Source organism: Gavia stellata, chromosome 26, assembly GCF_030936135.1.
Source record: "Gavia stellata isolate bGavSte3 chromosome 26, bGavSte3.hap2, whole genome shotgun sequence".
In the NCBI taxonomy this organism is placed as follows: Eukaryota; Metazoa; Chordata; class Aves; order Gaviiformes; family Gaviidae; genus Gavia; species Gavia stellata.
In genome coordinates, this window is record NC_082619.1 from 5,951,497 (window position 1) to 5,968,245 (window position 16,749).

The window sequence follows — 16,749 nt, forward strand, 5'->3', positions numbered from 1 at the left end:
GGGTCTCTGCAGGCAGGGAGCGATCGCGAGGGGCTCGGTGGTACCCGAGAGATGGAGCCGGGAGGGAGAGAGCTGTGCCAGCATCACTCCGAGGAGCAGGCAGCAGAGGGCAGTGAAGAAATCCCATCTCGCAGCATTTGTGAGCGTAATTCATTCCAGCGGGAGACATCCAAGAGACTTTATCAAGCGCAATCGTCCCACTGCGCCTTTCACCTGCACACACTTGCAAGACAGTCTGGAGTCACTACAGAGTCTCCCTTTACAGTCAAAGCTGAAAGGAGCATTATAAAGGTGAATTAACATTTAAAAAGAATGTAAAAAACCCAGAACTGTTCTAATGATGATTAATGGGAAGCTATAAGGGAGGCCATGACCTCCTAGTGTCATTAAATGGATTGGCAGGTTTCTGAGCATTAATTATAAATAGCCACAGGAGTTCGAGTGCTTAGCAGAATGATGATAAATCCATGACACAGGCGGAGGGACAAGGAGTCAGGAGCACAGGCGAACACGTGCCTGCGTGTGCATGCACACGGCTCGGCGTGCAAGGAAAGACGGGTTTGCACGTGGTTACGTGCAGGAGAGAGACAGAAAGCAAAAAAGTGGAAACGAGTCTGTCTGAGCACACTTCTGTGTTTGGGTAGATACAAGCATGGAGAGAGAGAAATGGGTAAATGATAAATTAGGCCCTGCCAGTCAATCACATTTTCTAAATGTTTTATATCCCAAAAGCTATAAAAGCAATATTCCTTTCTGGCCTTACTGGAGCCATTTCTGTAAGGCAATCACATCTGTTTCCTTCGGGATTTGAGCTGAACCGTGCCTTGGCTCCCCCCCCCCCCCGCTTTTTTTTTTAGCCTCCCCTTTATATTTACTCTCTAGCCTGCTACCAAAGAAGGGTCAGAGCATGCATACAAATAGGGAGGAGGAGTGAAAAACAAACAACCCTGAACCAGCAGTGATGAACAGACAAGAAGTGGCTGCAAACTTCTCCAAATTCCCCAGCCCATTAGCGAAGAAATGGCTGCAATAATCAGGGGCCGCCTGGATTTTGAATCAGTCAGCTTTTACGCTTAATGTTTCCTTCTCTTTAATGTGCATTATTCCACAATTGCATTGATATTACGGAGCTCTGCATCCCCGGAACTGCCGTGCATCGCCTCGGATGCGCTGGTCCACCTAGCCCACCTGGGATTCGCAGCGCGTACCAACGGCACGGCCGTGCTGCCGGCAGCTGCGCGGCTCTTGCGAGAGCCCTTAGAGAGATGCTCGCCGATAAAAGCCCAAATCTCTCTCTGAATACCACGGGGACCCAGAGCTGCAGACCACAAAGGTACATTTGCTTCACAAGGCAGGAGGTGAGTTTTTGCAGGGGTATGAAAACACAAGTTCATTGCAAAGAGAGTATCAGCAAACTGCCAGAGCCCTGGAATCGTGGGTCTGAATAAATACAGGGGATGGAGTGAGGACCTCAGGCTCGTTAATGAGCTCTTCCCAGTGAATCGCATCGACTGCGGAGGGTGAAGGCCCCTCTCGCTGCCAATGAAGAGAACAAAAGGCTCTGGGTGAGATGCCAGAGGGGCAGCCCTGTGCCTGGGCACCCAGAAACCCCCCCTTAGCTCTCTGGAGGGAGCCTGGAGGCTCCCAGAGCCGGTATAGCTCTCTGCATCAGCAGCCACATCCCATTGCCCAGCCCAGGACAGCAGCCCCAGTATCCACCCACGGGGCATTTCCATTGGGATTGGGATCCCTATTTCCTCCGGCACTTTTGCAAACTGCTGTTTCAGCTTCTGCCCCACTCCATGGGGAAGCAAAAGCATGAGCCAAAAATCACCTCCACTGAAATTAAAAATATTCCTGTTACTATTTAGATTTAAGTATCATTACCTTGCTGGGTTCTTCCAGGGGGAAGCATTATTTCAACTGATTGGAAAACGGTGGCAAAGGAACAGGTTCTCCATACAATTTTCTTCATATCCTATTAGTTGCAATACAATTACAGTGAATGCATCAATTCTTAGTCCCAGCAGCTCCTGGAAAGAGCCACCTATTAAAAGCTGGCTTATTAATGGAATTGTACATCCAGGATTAATCGGGCAGCGTTGGCCATTTCCATTTCTTACTCCACAAGTGCTTTTGTTTGCTTAATAGGCTGAAGTAACTTGAGAATGACACAACTTAGAGCTTCCCCCATTTGCTGTGCATATCGCCAGCAAATTTAATATCACTTTCCTTCCTGGCGTTGCTCTGGGATAAAACCTGGCACATGCCATCAGGGAAATCCACGCAGCAGGGTGGGGAGCGGGAGAAGGGCCTTTCTGCCTTTGGCAGAGACGGCAAGGGGAGACCCCTAATTGATTTAAGGCTTTAAACCCCACGGGAATTTGCAATACCAAAAAAAACAACTGCCAAAGCGAGACAACTGGACGAGAGCCAGGCTACCGCTGCAATATCATCTCACAAGCGCTTCGAAAGCCTCCGGCCGCCCCGACGAGCATCACCCCCCACACACGGCCAGGCATGGGGGGCCCCTCCAGCCCTCCCTGCCTCCTGGGAAGCCCCATCAGACCACGACCGTGGGACACCAGCCCCATTCCTGGGCATCGTCCCCACGGTTCAAAGCAAGGACCGCTGTCTCCCAGCGCAGATATTCCTCTGGCAGCAAAGTCAATGCATGTTGAAGCATGGTAATATAGTATGACTTTTCCCTTTAATGGAATTTTTCTAGCCCACTAGGAAAAAAAAGACTCCATTAGCCATACTACAAAGGCTCCTACTTATTAGTATTTTAGAACAGCGGCAAAAACATTTCTTGAATCTAATTATTGCTGACAAATATGAAAATTGAAATCAAAGTTAAATTTTCAGCTACAGTGCCTCATACGGCAGCCGCTCGCTGGCTCCCAACTATTGCATCAACACATTTATTCTGCTGAGAAGGCTGCGGAGATTGGGCCCCCCCACCCCCTCCAGCCCACCCCTCCATCTTCGGAGGCATTAACTCTGACATATTCATCTCAACAGCCGGGGCCGCGTAAGTAACTTCATGTTTACCACTCGCACGCAGCCGACAGATCTTGCAGGGGCTGAAGAAGGAGGGAATAGGGCTTTTTTTTTTTTTAATTATTTTTATTTATTTCCAACTTTGCTCTCTCCCACCCCTTTCCAACCTGAGCTCAAAAAGGAGTCACTGTGTGATTTTAAATTCCTCAAGATAGAGGATCTGGAAGGGAGGGGAGAGTGGAGAGGGGGGGGAGGAAAAAAAAGCCTTGTCAACATATTTCCTTTCTCCTACCTCCCCCCCAACATACTGTAAAAATCAATCCCCTTTGTCATTTTGCTCTGCTTGTGTGAATGTTTAATGGCTGTCGAGGGAGATAATGATTGCTGCTAGGAAATTCATTTCAGATTTGCTATTTATAAAGTACTTGGTGCTCAGGTGGGAAATTAACATAAGGAAGGGGGAAAGGGACTGAACCAGGGGGAAAATAAGGAGGAGAGGAGGGATGAGCTGCGGTGGGGCTGGCTGGAAGGGGCCGGTGCCCCAAAGAGGATTTATATCTGTTCCCATCTCTCCTGGGACAGAGGGAAAAGGCTTGTACATGGCGGGGACAACCACACTGAGGACATATGGGTGTTCCCGAGCGCCGCCAGCCCCTTCCCGACGGACGTGGGATACAGAGCCGGGGTTATCAGCCAAGTGGCTGGTGGCTTTTGCCGCCGCCGATGCTCCTTGCACAGCATCAGCCAAAAAAACCTGACCACCACCACCAGCACCACTGATGGTTTGCCCCCCAGCCTCCCACCCCGCACCCTCGCCCCTCTGGATTAACTCCTCCGAGTCCCCCCTCCCCGCAGAGCCCGACAACCTGTTGCCACATGTTTGATTTTTGAATCCCAGGGGAAAGTCCCGGCTGTGATACAGCCGGATCCCTTACAGCCAGCGGTACCCACGCTGCCATTGAGTTGCTAATTCCTTGTCTCAGAAGTTGCTTTGCACTTTCTGATTTTTCAATAATAGACTTGGTATGAATCCCTTAAGCTTCTGAAATAAGCTGAAAACCGCTTTTCCAGCCATTTACATAAACACAAGTGGATCAGAAGGAATAATCATAGTTTATGCATTATTTGGGGGCTTTGGAGCTGGCTGTTAATGTGATGTCAGGTTTTGAAGCCCAAAACACACAATGGGAAGCGTTGACGTGCGGAAAAGCGGCACAAAAGGTAAACAATAAATAATACAAATTTTTAAATGTTGTCTTCAGTGACAAGGCGGCTTTGGCTTCGCCGCTACCCCGGCCTCTAATGGATCCCGCTCCCTGCCAGCCTTGTTCCAGAAAGGGCTTCATTAAGAGAGATGTCACTCACGCTAAATCCAAACTCACCTCTTGCCTGCCAGCCCTGCCGCTCTCCCGCTCCTTGGCCCGCTATCAAAAACCCCGGTGCTGGCTTTGGGGACTGACTTTGCAAGGAAAAAAAAAAGTAACGCAGGTACCCTCTGATCTATAAATACCATCTGTCCTGCAGAAAGGGAATAAAGCTACAAAACAACCAAACCAACCCAGGAACTTAGTGCTATTCACCAGATAACTCCTACAAGAGGCAGGGGGGAAAACCCACTTAAACAGCGAGATGAAATTACAGTATTAATGAACCTTGCTTCGCTTCAAGTCCTTGTCACGCTTCCAATGAGGCGGGTCAGATTTGGCTTTCAAACCAGTTCTTTAAATCAAAAATGCTGTTTCTGGCAAAATCAAAACATTAGCAGAAGATCTATTTTAAAGAAATAACAATAAAAAATGTAACAAGGCTCGAGACTCCAAGCTCTTTTGATACTGCTGGAATGCAGCCTTCGGATCTCTTTTTTTGTTTGAAATCACTTCACAACTTTGTACATAAAGCTTCTGCAAGCTCCAAATCGGAATGAAAATACTTCTAAATCAATCCCTATTTTCCCCAGAATTTACTTTCACTGGGAATTTGCGATTTTTCTGGTTTATTCTGTTCTGGAATAAATAAAAAACCCACTCTGCGTTGTTTCTAATATTACACAATTTCCTGTGGCATTTCCTACTTCTTAGCAGCTGCTGTTTCCCATCGCAAGTCATGGAAGGATGCGAACTGGCCACACGGGCTGAGCATTTGTGATTTTACAAGCTCCTTTCCAAGCTGAACCAGAGTTTCCCCATGCTCAGCAATGTACATTTACGTAGTGGGGGAAAAGATCCCGTTTTCAAGGCAAATCCAGGTTAGCTAGACCAGAAAAGAGGGGGAACATGGCTGGTATCCTTATGGAGTGCGTGGCCAAGTGAGGAAGGGGAAGGACCATGCAACAAGCCCGAATCGCTGCAGGATGAGCAAAGGATGTGAACTCAGGAGCCACGTCCCAGCCCAGGACCTCCAGGCTCCCAGCACCTTTTTCTGCTCCTTCCCACCAAACCCCTGCTGAGCTCCTGCTCCCATCCTCGCTGCAAGCCAGACCCACCACGGCTCCAAAATCAAGCGCTTGGCACGAGCCGTAGCTCGCTGGATGGATAGAGGTGCCCTCACGCAAGGTGCTGAGCACCCTAGCACCCCACTGATGCTGGGGTCCACCCACCTCCAGAAGGTCCTCGGTGCTGCACTGTGACTTTTTAGCTTGGCAGCAGCTACATCGCTCTGTCCCCGTGGGAAAGCGGAGGATGCCGTGCCAGCTCCCATCACCGCCTCCCCAGCGTTTTAAAGGAAATACTCCAACCACCAGTAATTTATGCACGTTGGGTCCCCAGGATCCTGGCTTCCCCACATGGCTGCTACAAAGCATTTTGGCTGCATGAAGCCCTGCTCAGAGGGCCTTTTTCGGCTCCCCCTGATTAGTAAGCGAAGCATGCGGGAGGTAGAAGAGTCAGAGGAAGGGAAAGCAGGGCGGGGAGGATGCCAAGAACCGAACACTGTCTTTAGTGGGAGCAGTCAACGGGACAAAGGGGTCAAGGGGTCAATTAATTTACAACAGCTTTCAGCCTTGGACATATTAACTGTAAGCGCATCAAAAATCCATGATATCCTTCTTGGCGGGAGATAACAGAGCACGGCGGAGTCAGCACCTCTGATTTATTATTAACCAAGAGCAAGGTGCGTGCTTCGGGAAGAGGGAGGGAGGTGGCTAGCTCCTCCAGGCTAGCAGCCACAGCTCCAAATGTGCTGGGAGCACGGGGTGTGCAATGCCCGGAGGGTGCACCAGCACCCGCAAAAGGGCTGGAGTCCGCTGGGATTAGGGTGCCCCAGCTGGGATGCAGTGACAAAGAGGTCATCCTTTGCAAAATTTGGGTTTTGCCTATAAAAGCTACTAAAGGCATGGAAAGACCCATGCGCAGAGGTGCAGGGTGCTGGCTGAAGATGGGAGACAGCAGTATGGCTTGGACTTCCACTACAAAATCCCAAAATCTGGCACCTTGTTCATTTTGGCCCCTATTTGAAACCAAGAGCCCAAGTCCAAGTTGGAGCTCCAAGGCAGCTACAAGCCTTTGCCATGAACATCTGATACGGATCATGTTTGGGTCCCACTGAGTCTAATGCGAAATTTGCCGCTGTGCATCAAAGGAGCACTACCAGTAACACTGAAAAAAAAAAAAACCATACATATTTATCCTCTTTAAACCTTTGCTCTAGTAAAGCATCCCTTCAACTGGGGAACAAGCAAAAAGAATTTTGCCCTTTCCTGACACTATTGAAGTTTGGGAAGGAAAGACAGATGCAAAAGACGTTCTTTTCTGATCCCCATGGCCAAAAAGATACTCCCCACATGGTGCTTCGCAGGCTGCAGAGGAAGACTGGAGCCCACCTCCGCCGTCTGACTGCAAGTTGCCTGGGAAGCAAGCTGGTGAGCTCTCCCCCTCCACCTCCATGCCGGTTTATCACAGAAAACAGCAATCCCTGCTTGCTAACTTGACCTAGATCTGTCAACTGATCAATTTTTCCCCATAGGGAAAAAATAAAATGGGGGGAGATCACAAATACAGATATTTTTAAGCAAAAGCAAGAAAAAATACATGAAGCAGACACTTCCAATATCAAATGCGCTCGTCTCATGCACAAGTCAGGGTTGGCACAAGAGGAAGACAGAAAAACCATAAGCCAGGGTTACTATGATGGTCAAAATGCTTACATGGATAAGGAGAAAGTAGTTTTTGCTAAGCACTAGGACGTCCCAAAACTGGTTGCAGCCTTCAGAGCGCCCGGCACCACCAAGTCTTGTCAAGAGGGATGGTCCCTATGATGCTTCAGAAGTTTAGTTTTACCAGAGGAGTTTTTTTTCCAAGCTCACAGCTACCACCTTATCTTCTCTGCTTGTCAAACTCATACTCATCTCCTCTTGGCCAGAGTCCCATCCCAAATGTGGGGACAGCTGAGCAGTCCCATACCTCCTTGGCCATGCAGCCCAGGTCTGCTTCATTGCCTCCTCATGCATCCCACTGTAGATAACCACAGCCACCTTCTTCACGCCTGCATTTTCGGAACAGTAAGCAAGAGCATGTCCTGAAACGCAGGGCAGTGTTTATGGGACCTCGCACATCTCTACTCCACAACTGGGGCTCCTAAAGCTATTGTAGCTCCAGCACAAACCAGCTCCCCATCACACCGTGCTATAAGGTATCTCATCGCAAACGACAACTCTTTTGATAGAGATCTCTCCATATACACAGCGTAGAGAAACAACAACGAGTTTACTCCTCACTATATTCCACCAGCCCACCACTGCACGACCAGATCGGAGGAGGGATGCTCCCAGGGAAGCAGCAATGCCCTACGTGCAAAAACCTCCCCCGTGCAACGCTGCATAGAGCGCCCGCAGCAAAGCCACCAACCAAACCGAGACCCCAAGCGCCAACCCAGCATTTTAAGTGCCGTCCCATGTTTCTGAGCAATGCAGTGTTGCTTTCAAAAGCATCTTTCCAATGGCAAAAGTCTGCTTGGGTTCCTGTTTATTCTGCTGAGTCTTAAAAATGTGCCAATTAATCCCATGCGGTGGCCTGATTTCCAGAGGTGCTGGATACCTGCTTACAGCTTCACTTAAAATCAACAAGAATGACAGATATTCAGCAAAGTTCCAAATCAGGCCATTGAGTAACCAGAGCGCATTTCCCTCCTTTTATGTACTACATATAACCGGGTTATCTAATCATGTAGGTATTGATTATTACTGTTATTACCTATTAAATAGCTATTTTCTACTGTTGGGGTGAATATCACATTTTATTGACCTGCACAGTAACTATTAACCACCACGAAGCCACATCTAATATTTTCCCCAGGGAACAATAAATCCGGGTATTCACAGAAAGATGTCGATACACGTAATTTTTCCTTATACACATTCATTAGCGCAATTACCTTCTTGAACCAACCGCCAGAAGGTTTCCCCTCCCGCCTCCGCCGAGAAAAAATCCTCCCGGGATGCACAGCCCCGACCCATGCTCCCAAATCCCACCCTTCCCGAGGGGAAGCAGCTGGCTGCTCACCCCTATAGACATGCCTCCAGGCCAGATCCAGCCTTTTCATCGCACACGAGCGCAGCCCGTGTTTTCGTTTGGGAGTTATCTGCAAGCCAGCCACATCGACCGAGCGAGTAATTCTTTCGGATGAGGAACGCTCCATGCATGATGTTGACATATGCTATTATTTTACGTACCTATTTCAGCTTGTATGCTTATTAGAATAAGGTCTTTATGCTAATTTGTGAATCAAATTCCCATAATTCTTGGCTTACTGATGCTAAAGGCCCAGCTAAATCTTCTACGACCTTTTAGCCTGGTTAATCCTTTTACGCATGGTTGAGTGAAGAGTTTTCTTCTCTCTTCCAACTCCCACGTGCCGGGGTGCGATTTTTGCACAAGCCCTCCTCTTCCTCAAGAAATCCAGGTGAGTGTGAGTCAGGGACACCCAGCACACCTGAGACCATCTCTCTGCTTTGAAACACGGAAAGAGGGAAGCGCAAACACTGCTGTTGGGTCCTTAAATATGCTCTAGATATTCATTGGCGCTATTTAAAAATCATGCAGAAAAAAAATATAGCAAACGCAATGAGAGCTGTGTTGCCAAATAACCACCACTCATTTCACGACGGCCGGGGCTATCCCAGCCCTCCATAGCCTCCCCTCTTCCCAGATCCTTCCCCCAAGCTACGGCCGGACCTTTGGCCGGCTCTGCCCTTCCCACACACTGATGCGATGGGCGCCCGCATCTCATTCCCATGGAGGTGCAGCACCCAAGCAAGCGCCTTGGCCTTCCTCTCTAGGACCAACACCCAGTAGTCAACAGCTCCCTTGGGAATGGCAGCACCGCCGTGTACAAAACCACGCTGGACACGTCCAGGTCAGAGAGCTCCTTCCTAACAGACACGATGCTCAACAGCTCCCGTTTCAGGAGCACGTTTCCAAAAAACCAACAGTGAATCTGCAAAACTTGGAGGACCTATGGATGTTTGCACAAATGCAGATGGTCAAGCACTTGGGAATTATCCCACTTCACGCTCCACTTTACTCTCAAGCATACTCACAAACCACTTTTCTTATTGTTTGCTTGGCTGTAAATAGGTAAATGACCTGGAGTATTGATAAACTGCTGCAGAGGGCAGCACAGATCTCTTGAGCTATTTGTGGTAGATTCGTGCAAAAAACACAGTTTTCCTGCATGACAATGATTTTCCCATTTTCAAACACAAGCCAGCTCCACTTTTGTATACCAAGCGAGGGAGAAAAGTTCAAAATTCAAAATAATACTGTGAATATCAGAAGAGTTCATGAAGCAGCAGCACCATACTGCTGGTATCTGGCAACGCATGTGTACCTATATATTCCCTGTGGGGCTGAATGACCCCCAATATCTCAAAACTCCCTTGGAGAGTTTTGCTAAAAAGCAAAATAAGTTTTGCTGGGTGATGTTTTTATTTCTTTAATGACTCTTTTAAGCACAATTACGCAAGAAAACCTCCCGGGGGACTCCTTCCCTCTGACAACCCAGCATACCCAATATCTCCCAGCCCAAAAAAGGCCCAAACTTTTTGCCGCCGAACGCTGCCCTGTGCAATACTTTGTCCGGCACCCCCCGACTCTGCCCTGGGTCCCCCCCGGACCATGGTGCAGCGCAGCTCCCTGCTTCCACCCCACCCCAGCAGTGACTCGGGGACTTCTGGCACCCAAATCAGACTCCTGCAAGGCAGGGGGCTCGGGGGGGGTTTACTTGGGGCGGCAGTGCGTTCCTCCCCACCGCTCTGCTGCCGAGGAGAATAGAAAAAAAGAAAAAACAACTACTTTCTGATCTGTAAGCTTTGATGGGAGCGGGGAGAGGAAGCATGGGATGACCAGAGGCAGGGAATAAGACCGCAGGGAAGCCAAGTCAGGAGCCAAAAGCAAGCATTAAAAACCCAAAATTAAATAAAAATGAAGCAAGCACAAATTGTGGGTAGGAGAAACGAGGAGGGGAAGGGCAGCTTTGCCCCCCTCCTGGGGAGCCCCAGCCCTCCACCACCCCACCTGGTCTCCCCGAAGGGGCGGCAGCCAAGGGGGCCCAGGAAAGCCCCCCGGGAGCCGGGGTGCAGGGATGCCAGCATCCCGAGCAGCGCCAGCGGGAAGCAGCGACCCTGGGAGGAGAAGAGAGCTTGAGGAGGGAGAGAGGGAGGAAGGCGAAGAGGAGAAATGCCTTGGTGTGTGATGTGCATGCTAAGCAGCCCTCGTCGGTCGATACGGTTGGGGTGGCTCTCCGCAAGAGCGGGCCCAGCCTGCCCGGGAGAGAGAAGTTTGAGCGGAGATGGCGGCTGGCCATCTCCCCCGGCGCAGAGCGGCCCCCAGCCCGGCTCGGGCAGCCCCGGCCCCACGCAGGCAGGGGTCTCACACCCCACCGAGTCCCGCTGCAGAGCACCTCGGCTGAAGGTGGGGGGGGACGACCAGGCAGGGCTGCTTTGGGCATGCAGCTACCCAAACCCCGTCCCCAGCGCTCGGCGGGCACCGGGGCAGTGCAGCGGGAGCCCCTCCAGCCGCTGGCCGCTCTCCCTTTCCCCGTGCAGAGGGAGGGTCCATCCACCCCCCCACGGGGCGCATCCCTCCCCTCGGGGCGCCTGCATCCCCCGCCAAGCCCCGCTCCCCGGCCGGAGCCCCGGGTACCACCCGCGATGGGGCCGGGCGCATCCCGGGCACGGTGCAATGCAGCGCCCCGGGCGCACCTCCCCTTCCCAGCCCGGCCCGAGCTCCGCAGGCGGCCGCGTGCAGGATGCGGCCCCGTCCTCTCCTCCCCCCGGGGAGGTAACCCCGCTCCCACAGCCCCTCCAGATGGCTGCGAGGAGACTAACGCAAGCCGACAGGCTCGGCGCTCCCGGCCAGATGGGGCTGGCTCCTGCCTCCCCCTTTCCCCCCCTTCCCTTTTGCTCTTTTTTCTTGCACAGCCCCCTCCCGAAGCACCATCCCCTGGGGGGGGCGGCAGCCGTGCTCGCCCGGGACAGGCTGGACAAGGACTTCCCAACTCCCCAGCCCGGCGGGGCCGGGCAGGAGCCGGGGCTGCCCCGAGTTTTAGGGACGACCTTGCAGGCGGGTCCGGCAATGCAAAGGGGGGGGGGGGCAGCACAGAGGGGCCCCGACACCCCCCCCCCCCCCAGCCTGTTGGATGCATTGCTCCTGCGAGCACTAAGTTGAGATGGCGAGGCGTTCGGCACTGGCTCCCCCCAAAAAAACCAGAGACATCAGCACGGGGGGGGGCTGCGCCATGGGAGAAGTTCCCCCACACCCGGTGCCCGGGGGGGGGGGGGGGCACGCATCGGGGGATGCCGCCGCGCCGTCCCCGCATCCGCGCTCCCCGTAACTTAGCAGCGGGCTGGGGACCCTCTCCCAGCTCTGCCCCCGCTCCGGGGGGTCCCCGCTTCCCCCCACCCCCGGAGGGTGCTGCCGTGGGGCCGCGCACCCCCCGCACGCCCCGGCTGCATCCCCCGCAGCACCCCCGCCCGGCCCTACCTTGGGAGAGGAGGAGAGCGGCCATCCCGGCGAAGATCACCCAAGAGACGGGGTGCTGCATTTTCGCCTGGGCCATGTTTCACCGCGGGCTGCGTTTCTCTCCCCTCCTTCCCCACTCACTGCCTGGCGGGGAGAGGTTTAAAATCCAGCGTTTCCCGGAGCAAAGCGCAGGAAGGGAAAAGGGGGGGAGGGGGGGGGAAGGGGGGAGAGAAAAAAAAAAAAAAAAGAAAAAATGTACCGCAGGGTGGGGGAGGGAAAAAAACCCCAAAAAATAAAAAAAAAAAAAAGGGGGGGGGAAAGGGGGGTCGGAAGGGGTGGCAAGGTGCGAGGGACAGGCGCTGCCGTGCCCGCCGCTCCGGCCCGCACACGCCGCCCGGCTGCAACACGCCGCCGGCCGCGCAGGCAGTCCTCCCCCGCGCCGCACTCATTGGCTGCGGGGCCCCCCCCCGCGCCGGCATCCGCACCCCCCCGGCATCCGAACCGCCCCCCCCCCCCCCGGGCATCCGCACCGCGGGGGTCCCCCGCCGCCCCCAGCCCGGCACTGCCCTTCCCCGCCGGGGAAAGGGGGGTGACACCCGCCCCCCCCCCCCCCCCCCGGGTGACTGCAGCAGTGCCGTGACTCAGTTTCACCACCTGTGTGGTGGTGGGAGGGAGACACCCCACACACACACACCTCGTACCACCCGCCTCGCCCGAAATGAAGAGGTGCACCCCCAGTGCCTGCCCCTGCTTTGGGGGGTTGGCGTCCGCGGGGGACAGCCCCAACACTGCCCTGTAGGGCTGACCCCCCCCCGCCATGGATATTGCTCTAAAAGCAAATTTGATAGGGAATAACTCTTCAATTTGAAGCAAAAAAAAAAAAAAAAAAAAATCTACTTTTGTTCCAGATCACGGCTTTTTTTCCCCGTGCTATAAACACGCTCATCCGATTCCTCTCAGCAAGACCATGTCCTGTTCTGAGTGGCATCTGGGCCGCTTGCACCCTGCTTAGTTTCAAACACGCTCCCGTTACTTCAGCTCCTTGCCACATGCCGATTTCTGGTGCCTATTTCACAGCAACGGAAACAAGACAGACCTTTCTCCAACTCAAGATACCTAAAACCATCACATCTGTCCATACCACAACCCACCGTCAAGAGCATGACACCAACATGCCTACACAGAAAAGGTCCTCAAAACCAAAACCTCAAATTTTTTTTCAGCCTTTGTCCAACATGGAGAATATTAGAGGCACTGAACTCCAAGACTGCTATTTGACACAACCTAAATAAATAATATTTTGTTAAATATTCATTATTTTCCTTAGTGCTAAGGATGTCTCATTTTGTTGCTTGAGGTGACTCAGAGCCCCTTAAAACAACATTATAGGCAAAAAAAATGACAAAGCAAGAAAAAAAATATCTTGGCTTTTTGTATTTATTCCTCCTCAGAGGCTTCCAAAATCTGAGCTGTTCACTTTGCGATTCAGAAGAAGATTTGGCTGCAAACTCTTGGAAAATCCAGCTGTGTTTCTCTCTCTCCTATCTCTGCCACCCAGAGAGACTCTCCGAGTCAGACCTGGGCCAGCCGTTCTGCTGAAGAAAGGTGACAAGCCACAGGCGCCAGTCCCTCTCCTGAAGTCCCACCGACAGGTCTGACAGCAACCATCCGCACGTCAAAAGCTGGCTGCCGGGAAGGGATCGACGGCTGTGGTCGGATGTCCCCAACAGCGCTGTTTGGTGCCGGCACGTCCCTGCCACCAGCCAGCCAAAGGGTCACGTTGTCCCTACCGAAGGAGATGCATCTCACCACCCTTGGGTTTTCTCCAAGACCTCCACAACTATCATCCATCAATTTTCACGGGGGTCTTGCCAAAACAGCAGCCAGCGTAAAGCTGCGGCCTGACGCAGAGCGCTTTCAGCTCTCCTTCCTTCTCCTCTCCCAAGGCTTGGCTCAAGCCATAGACCTCGAGGAGGTCCGACTGATCCAGAGCTCTCCACCACCATTTTATGGTACCACCATGACCAGTCTACAGCCTGCTAGTGCCCGCACGGCCTCCCAGCTCATTAGGATGGGAAGAGTACCACAGTACCACTAATGACCCAGTCCTGGGCTGCATGCCTGCGGTTTAGCAGGATATTTCTCTGGAAGCAAATACAGGCTCTGGGGTATTCAATACCCAGTCCTACCCGCCTCGTGATGGTGCGGCTTGAGCTCTTCCTCCAGCTCAACAGAGCGATGCACAAACCTGTCGCTGCCCCAGCGACCTGCAGCTGATACATTTTGGATGGGGAGAGGCTTGGTAAGGAGTAAGGATTCCTACCGCCATCACATCGTCTCATCCTCTCCACTTCATCCCCTCTACTCCGCCAACACAAGTTACCTACCGTAACACAAGATGCCACATAGCAATTTTTATCCCCTTTCACAATGATTCTTGATTTGACCCCAGCCACTGAGCTGGCTACCGCACTTACAGCAGCTGGAAGGAGTTGATTAGGTTAGTTTGGTTTATTACCTACCCATTATGCTTTAAAAAACACAACTTCCCTGTCTATTTGCCTAAGCAGAGAGAGCAGTTTATAAGGCGGCCCGATGCAGTAGCTGCTCTTCTTACAGATTTGCTCTATGCATTATTAATTCACACAGCGCTTGTTCTGAGCACGTATATTTACCCGATACACCAGAACAGCTCTTAAGGAGCCTTTGGCTTGTGGCTTTGTGGAACATCAACTTTTCATGTTGAACAGCAGGTGATGTTCAACAGAATGCCGTGCAATAAATGCCTAATATCCATTACACTCATACATATCTATGTGCCGGGCTGATATGAACATACAGATAGCAGGGCTGCACTCCCGAGATAGGGGGACAGGGGGAAGAAGTTATTCATTGGAAATCACACATATATATGGCGTTAAACAAGCGCCTCCATGCCTCCACGCGTACCGAGCTGTGGAAGGCCCCTTTTGGCAGAAATTTCCACAAAATTTTAAATGAGGTTTTTTTGGTTTTGTCCCCAAAATCTGAATAGAAGACCAAAATACAACACCTTAGCTAAAAGTCTGCAGGGGAAAAAAAAAAAAGTGACATGCTGCTTTGAAACGAAACCTCTAACTGGCTCTAAAAGGAGCGTTGTGACCTTGCTGAACAGCACTGCATAATTTTTAATAGACATTTTTTGCTAGAACTGACACACTCCCAGGCGTGGTTTTATTCTGCTAACGTTTTTCCAGGGGGAAATGCCATGTTTCATTGGATTTTTTTCATCATCCCTACATATACATACCTATAATTACTATATGCATTACAATAGCATTCACAAGCCTTTGATAAGATCCTGGTTCCATTATGTTAGACTCTGTATGTATAACCAGTAAAAAACAGTCCCTCCCTTGAGCTCTTAAAGTCAAAATAGAGAAAGCAGAGAAAGGTGTTGAGACAAGAGCAAATTACTTCTCATTTTATGGCTAGAAAAATAAGACTCGGAAAGGCTCAGTCACCGTGTGAGGTCAGGAAGGGAATTTCCAGCCATGTCAAGAACTGAACAAAAATCTCCCAAATCTTAAGTAAGGGTTGCAGGATTTGCCTCCTTCCTCTTGCAGTGTTTCCCCATCCTAGATTACTTCTGCTCCTAGCTTCACCAGCGCAAGGGGAGAGTTAAGAGAACGCTTCTACCAGCTCTACCAAAACATCAAAGGGGAGTTATGTGCAAAATACCCTTTTTCTTAATAAGGGATAGGAACTGATGGGGGGAATTCGTAAAGCTTCAGCTCAACGCATACCCCAGCCCACGTCTTCATACAAAGACGTTTGGGTCCTCCCGTGCCCTTGCGTACGCAGGGCACGCGGAGCCAGACAGACGAGTGCCCACAGGCAGCTGCCGTGAGCGTGGATGCCCGGCTTTGCTCCTTTAATTACACCTCCTACGGGTGAGAAAGATAAGCCCAAATGGAGTGACTGCATGAAGGGAGGAAGCCTATAAGTTATTCATAAGTTCAGGCTCAAGCTCCTCTCTTGCTTTCACTCCATGACACCTTCAAAACATATTATTCATCTATTTTTTCCTCCTCTGGGAAGAGAGATGGTAATTGTAGTAAATATATCACTGCCAAGTCATCCTCGCAGTCTCCGAGCCTGCACGGTGCTAGGGGTAGGGATCCGAGGCAGCGGCCGCTCTCGAGACGTTTTGGGATGCCCAGGCTCCGTGAAGGACATCCTCGCATTGCTGGCGACGAGCAAACTCCCTGGGGAAAACCCCCCCGTCCAGCCCATCACCAAGGCATTCACCACTCCCAATGCTTTCATTTGTTAACAGGTGGGGAAGAAAAAAAATTAAATTAAAAAAAAAAAAATCAAACCCTACCCAAAAAAAAGCCCCCCAACACCCATTTAGCATTTGCATTTGCAAACAGCTCCATGGCGAGTTGAGCAGAAGACTTTGCTACATCCCCAGAGCTCAGATTGGGACCGCTGATTCTTTCGGGTTGCTGCACCCTGTTTCATCCCATACCAATGGCATTCGGGCAAATTTTGGGCTCCATTTCTGGCTTGCAGAAAAAAAACAAACCACAATCACCAGCAGCCCTGCATGCAGAGCGTCTTTGGAAACAAGAGCCACAGCACAGAGGTTTTGTTTGCCCTCTCAAGGCTGTTCCAGACAGAATAAAGCACCTAATGCTACTGCCAACTGAAGCAGCTCTCCTTGAGCTCGAGAGGTTAGTTTTTCTGAATGCAGCGACACGGATCCTCGTCTCGGCCCCATAGCACAGAGGATTTGTTGTACTCCAGT

At 51.4% G+C, this 16,749-nt stretch overlaps 1 protein-coding gene across 1 annotated transcript in view; it reads right to left on the reverse strand.

Annotated features, from left to right (window-relative positions):
- The window catches only part of LOC132319265 (protein CEPU-1), a 351,714-nt gene extending 339,660 nt beyond the window's left edge, over window positions 1-12,054 (reverse strand). Inside the window, exon 1 of the mRNA XM_059829638.1 lies at window positions 11,979-12,054. Coding sequence (XP_059685621.1) covers window positions 11,979-12,054 — 76 coding nt within the window. The remainder of the gene's footprint in view (window positions 1-11,978) is intronic.
- Between the last annotated feature and the right edge of the window lie 4,695 nt (window positions 12,055-16,749).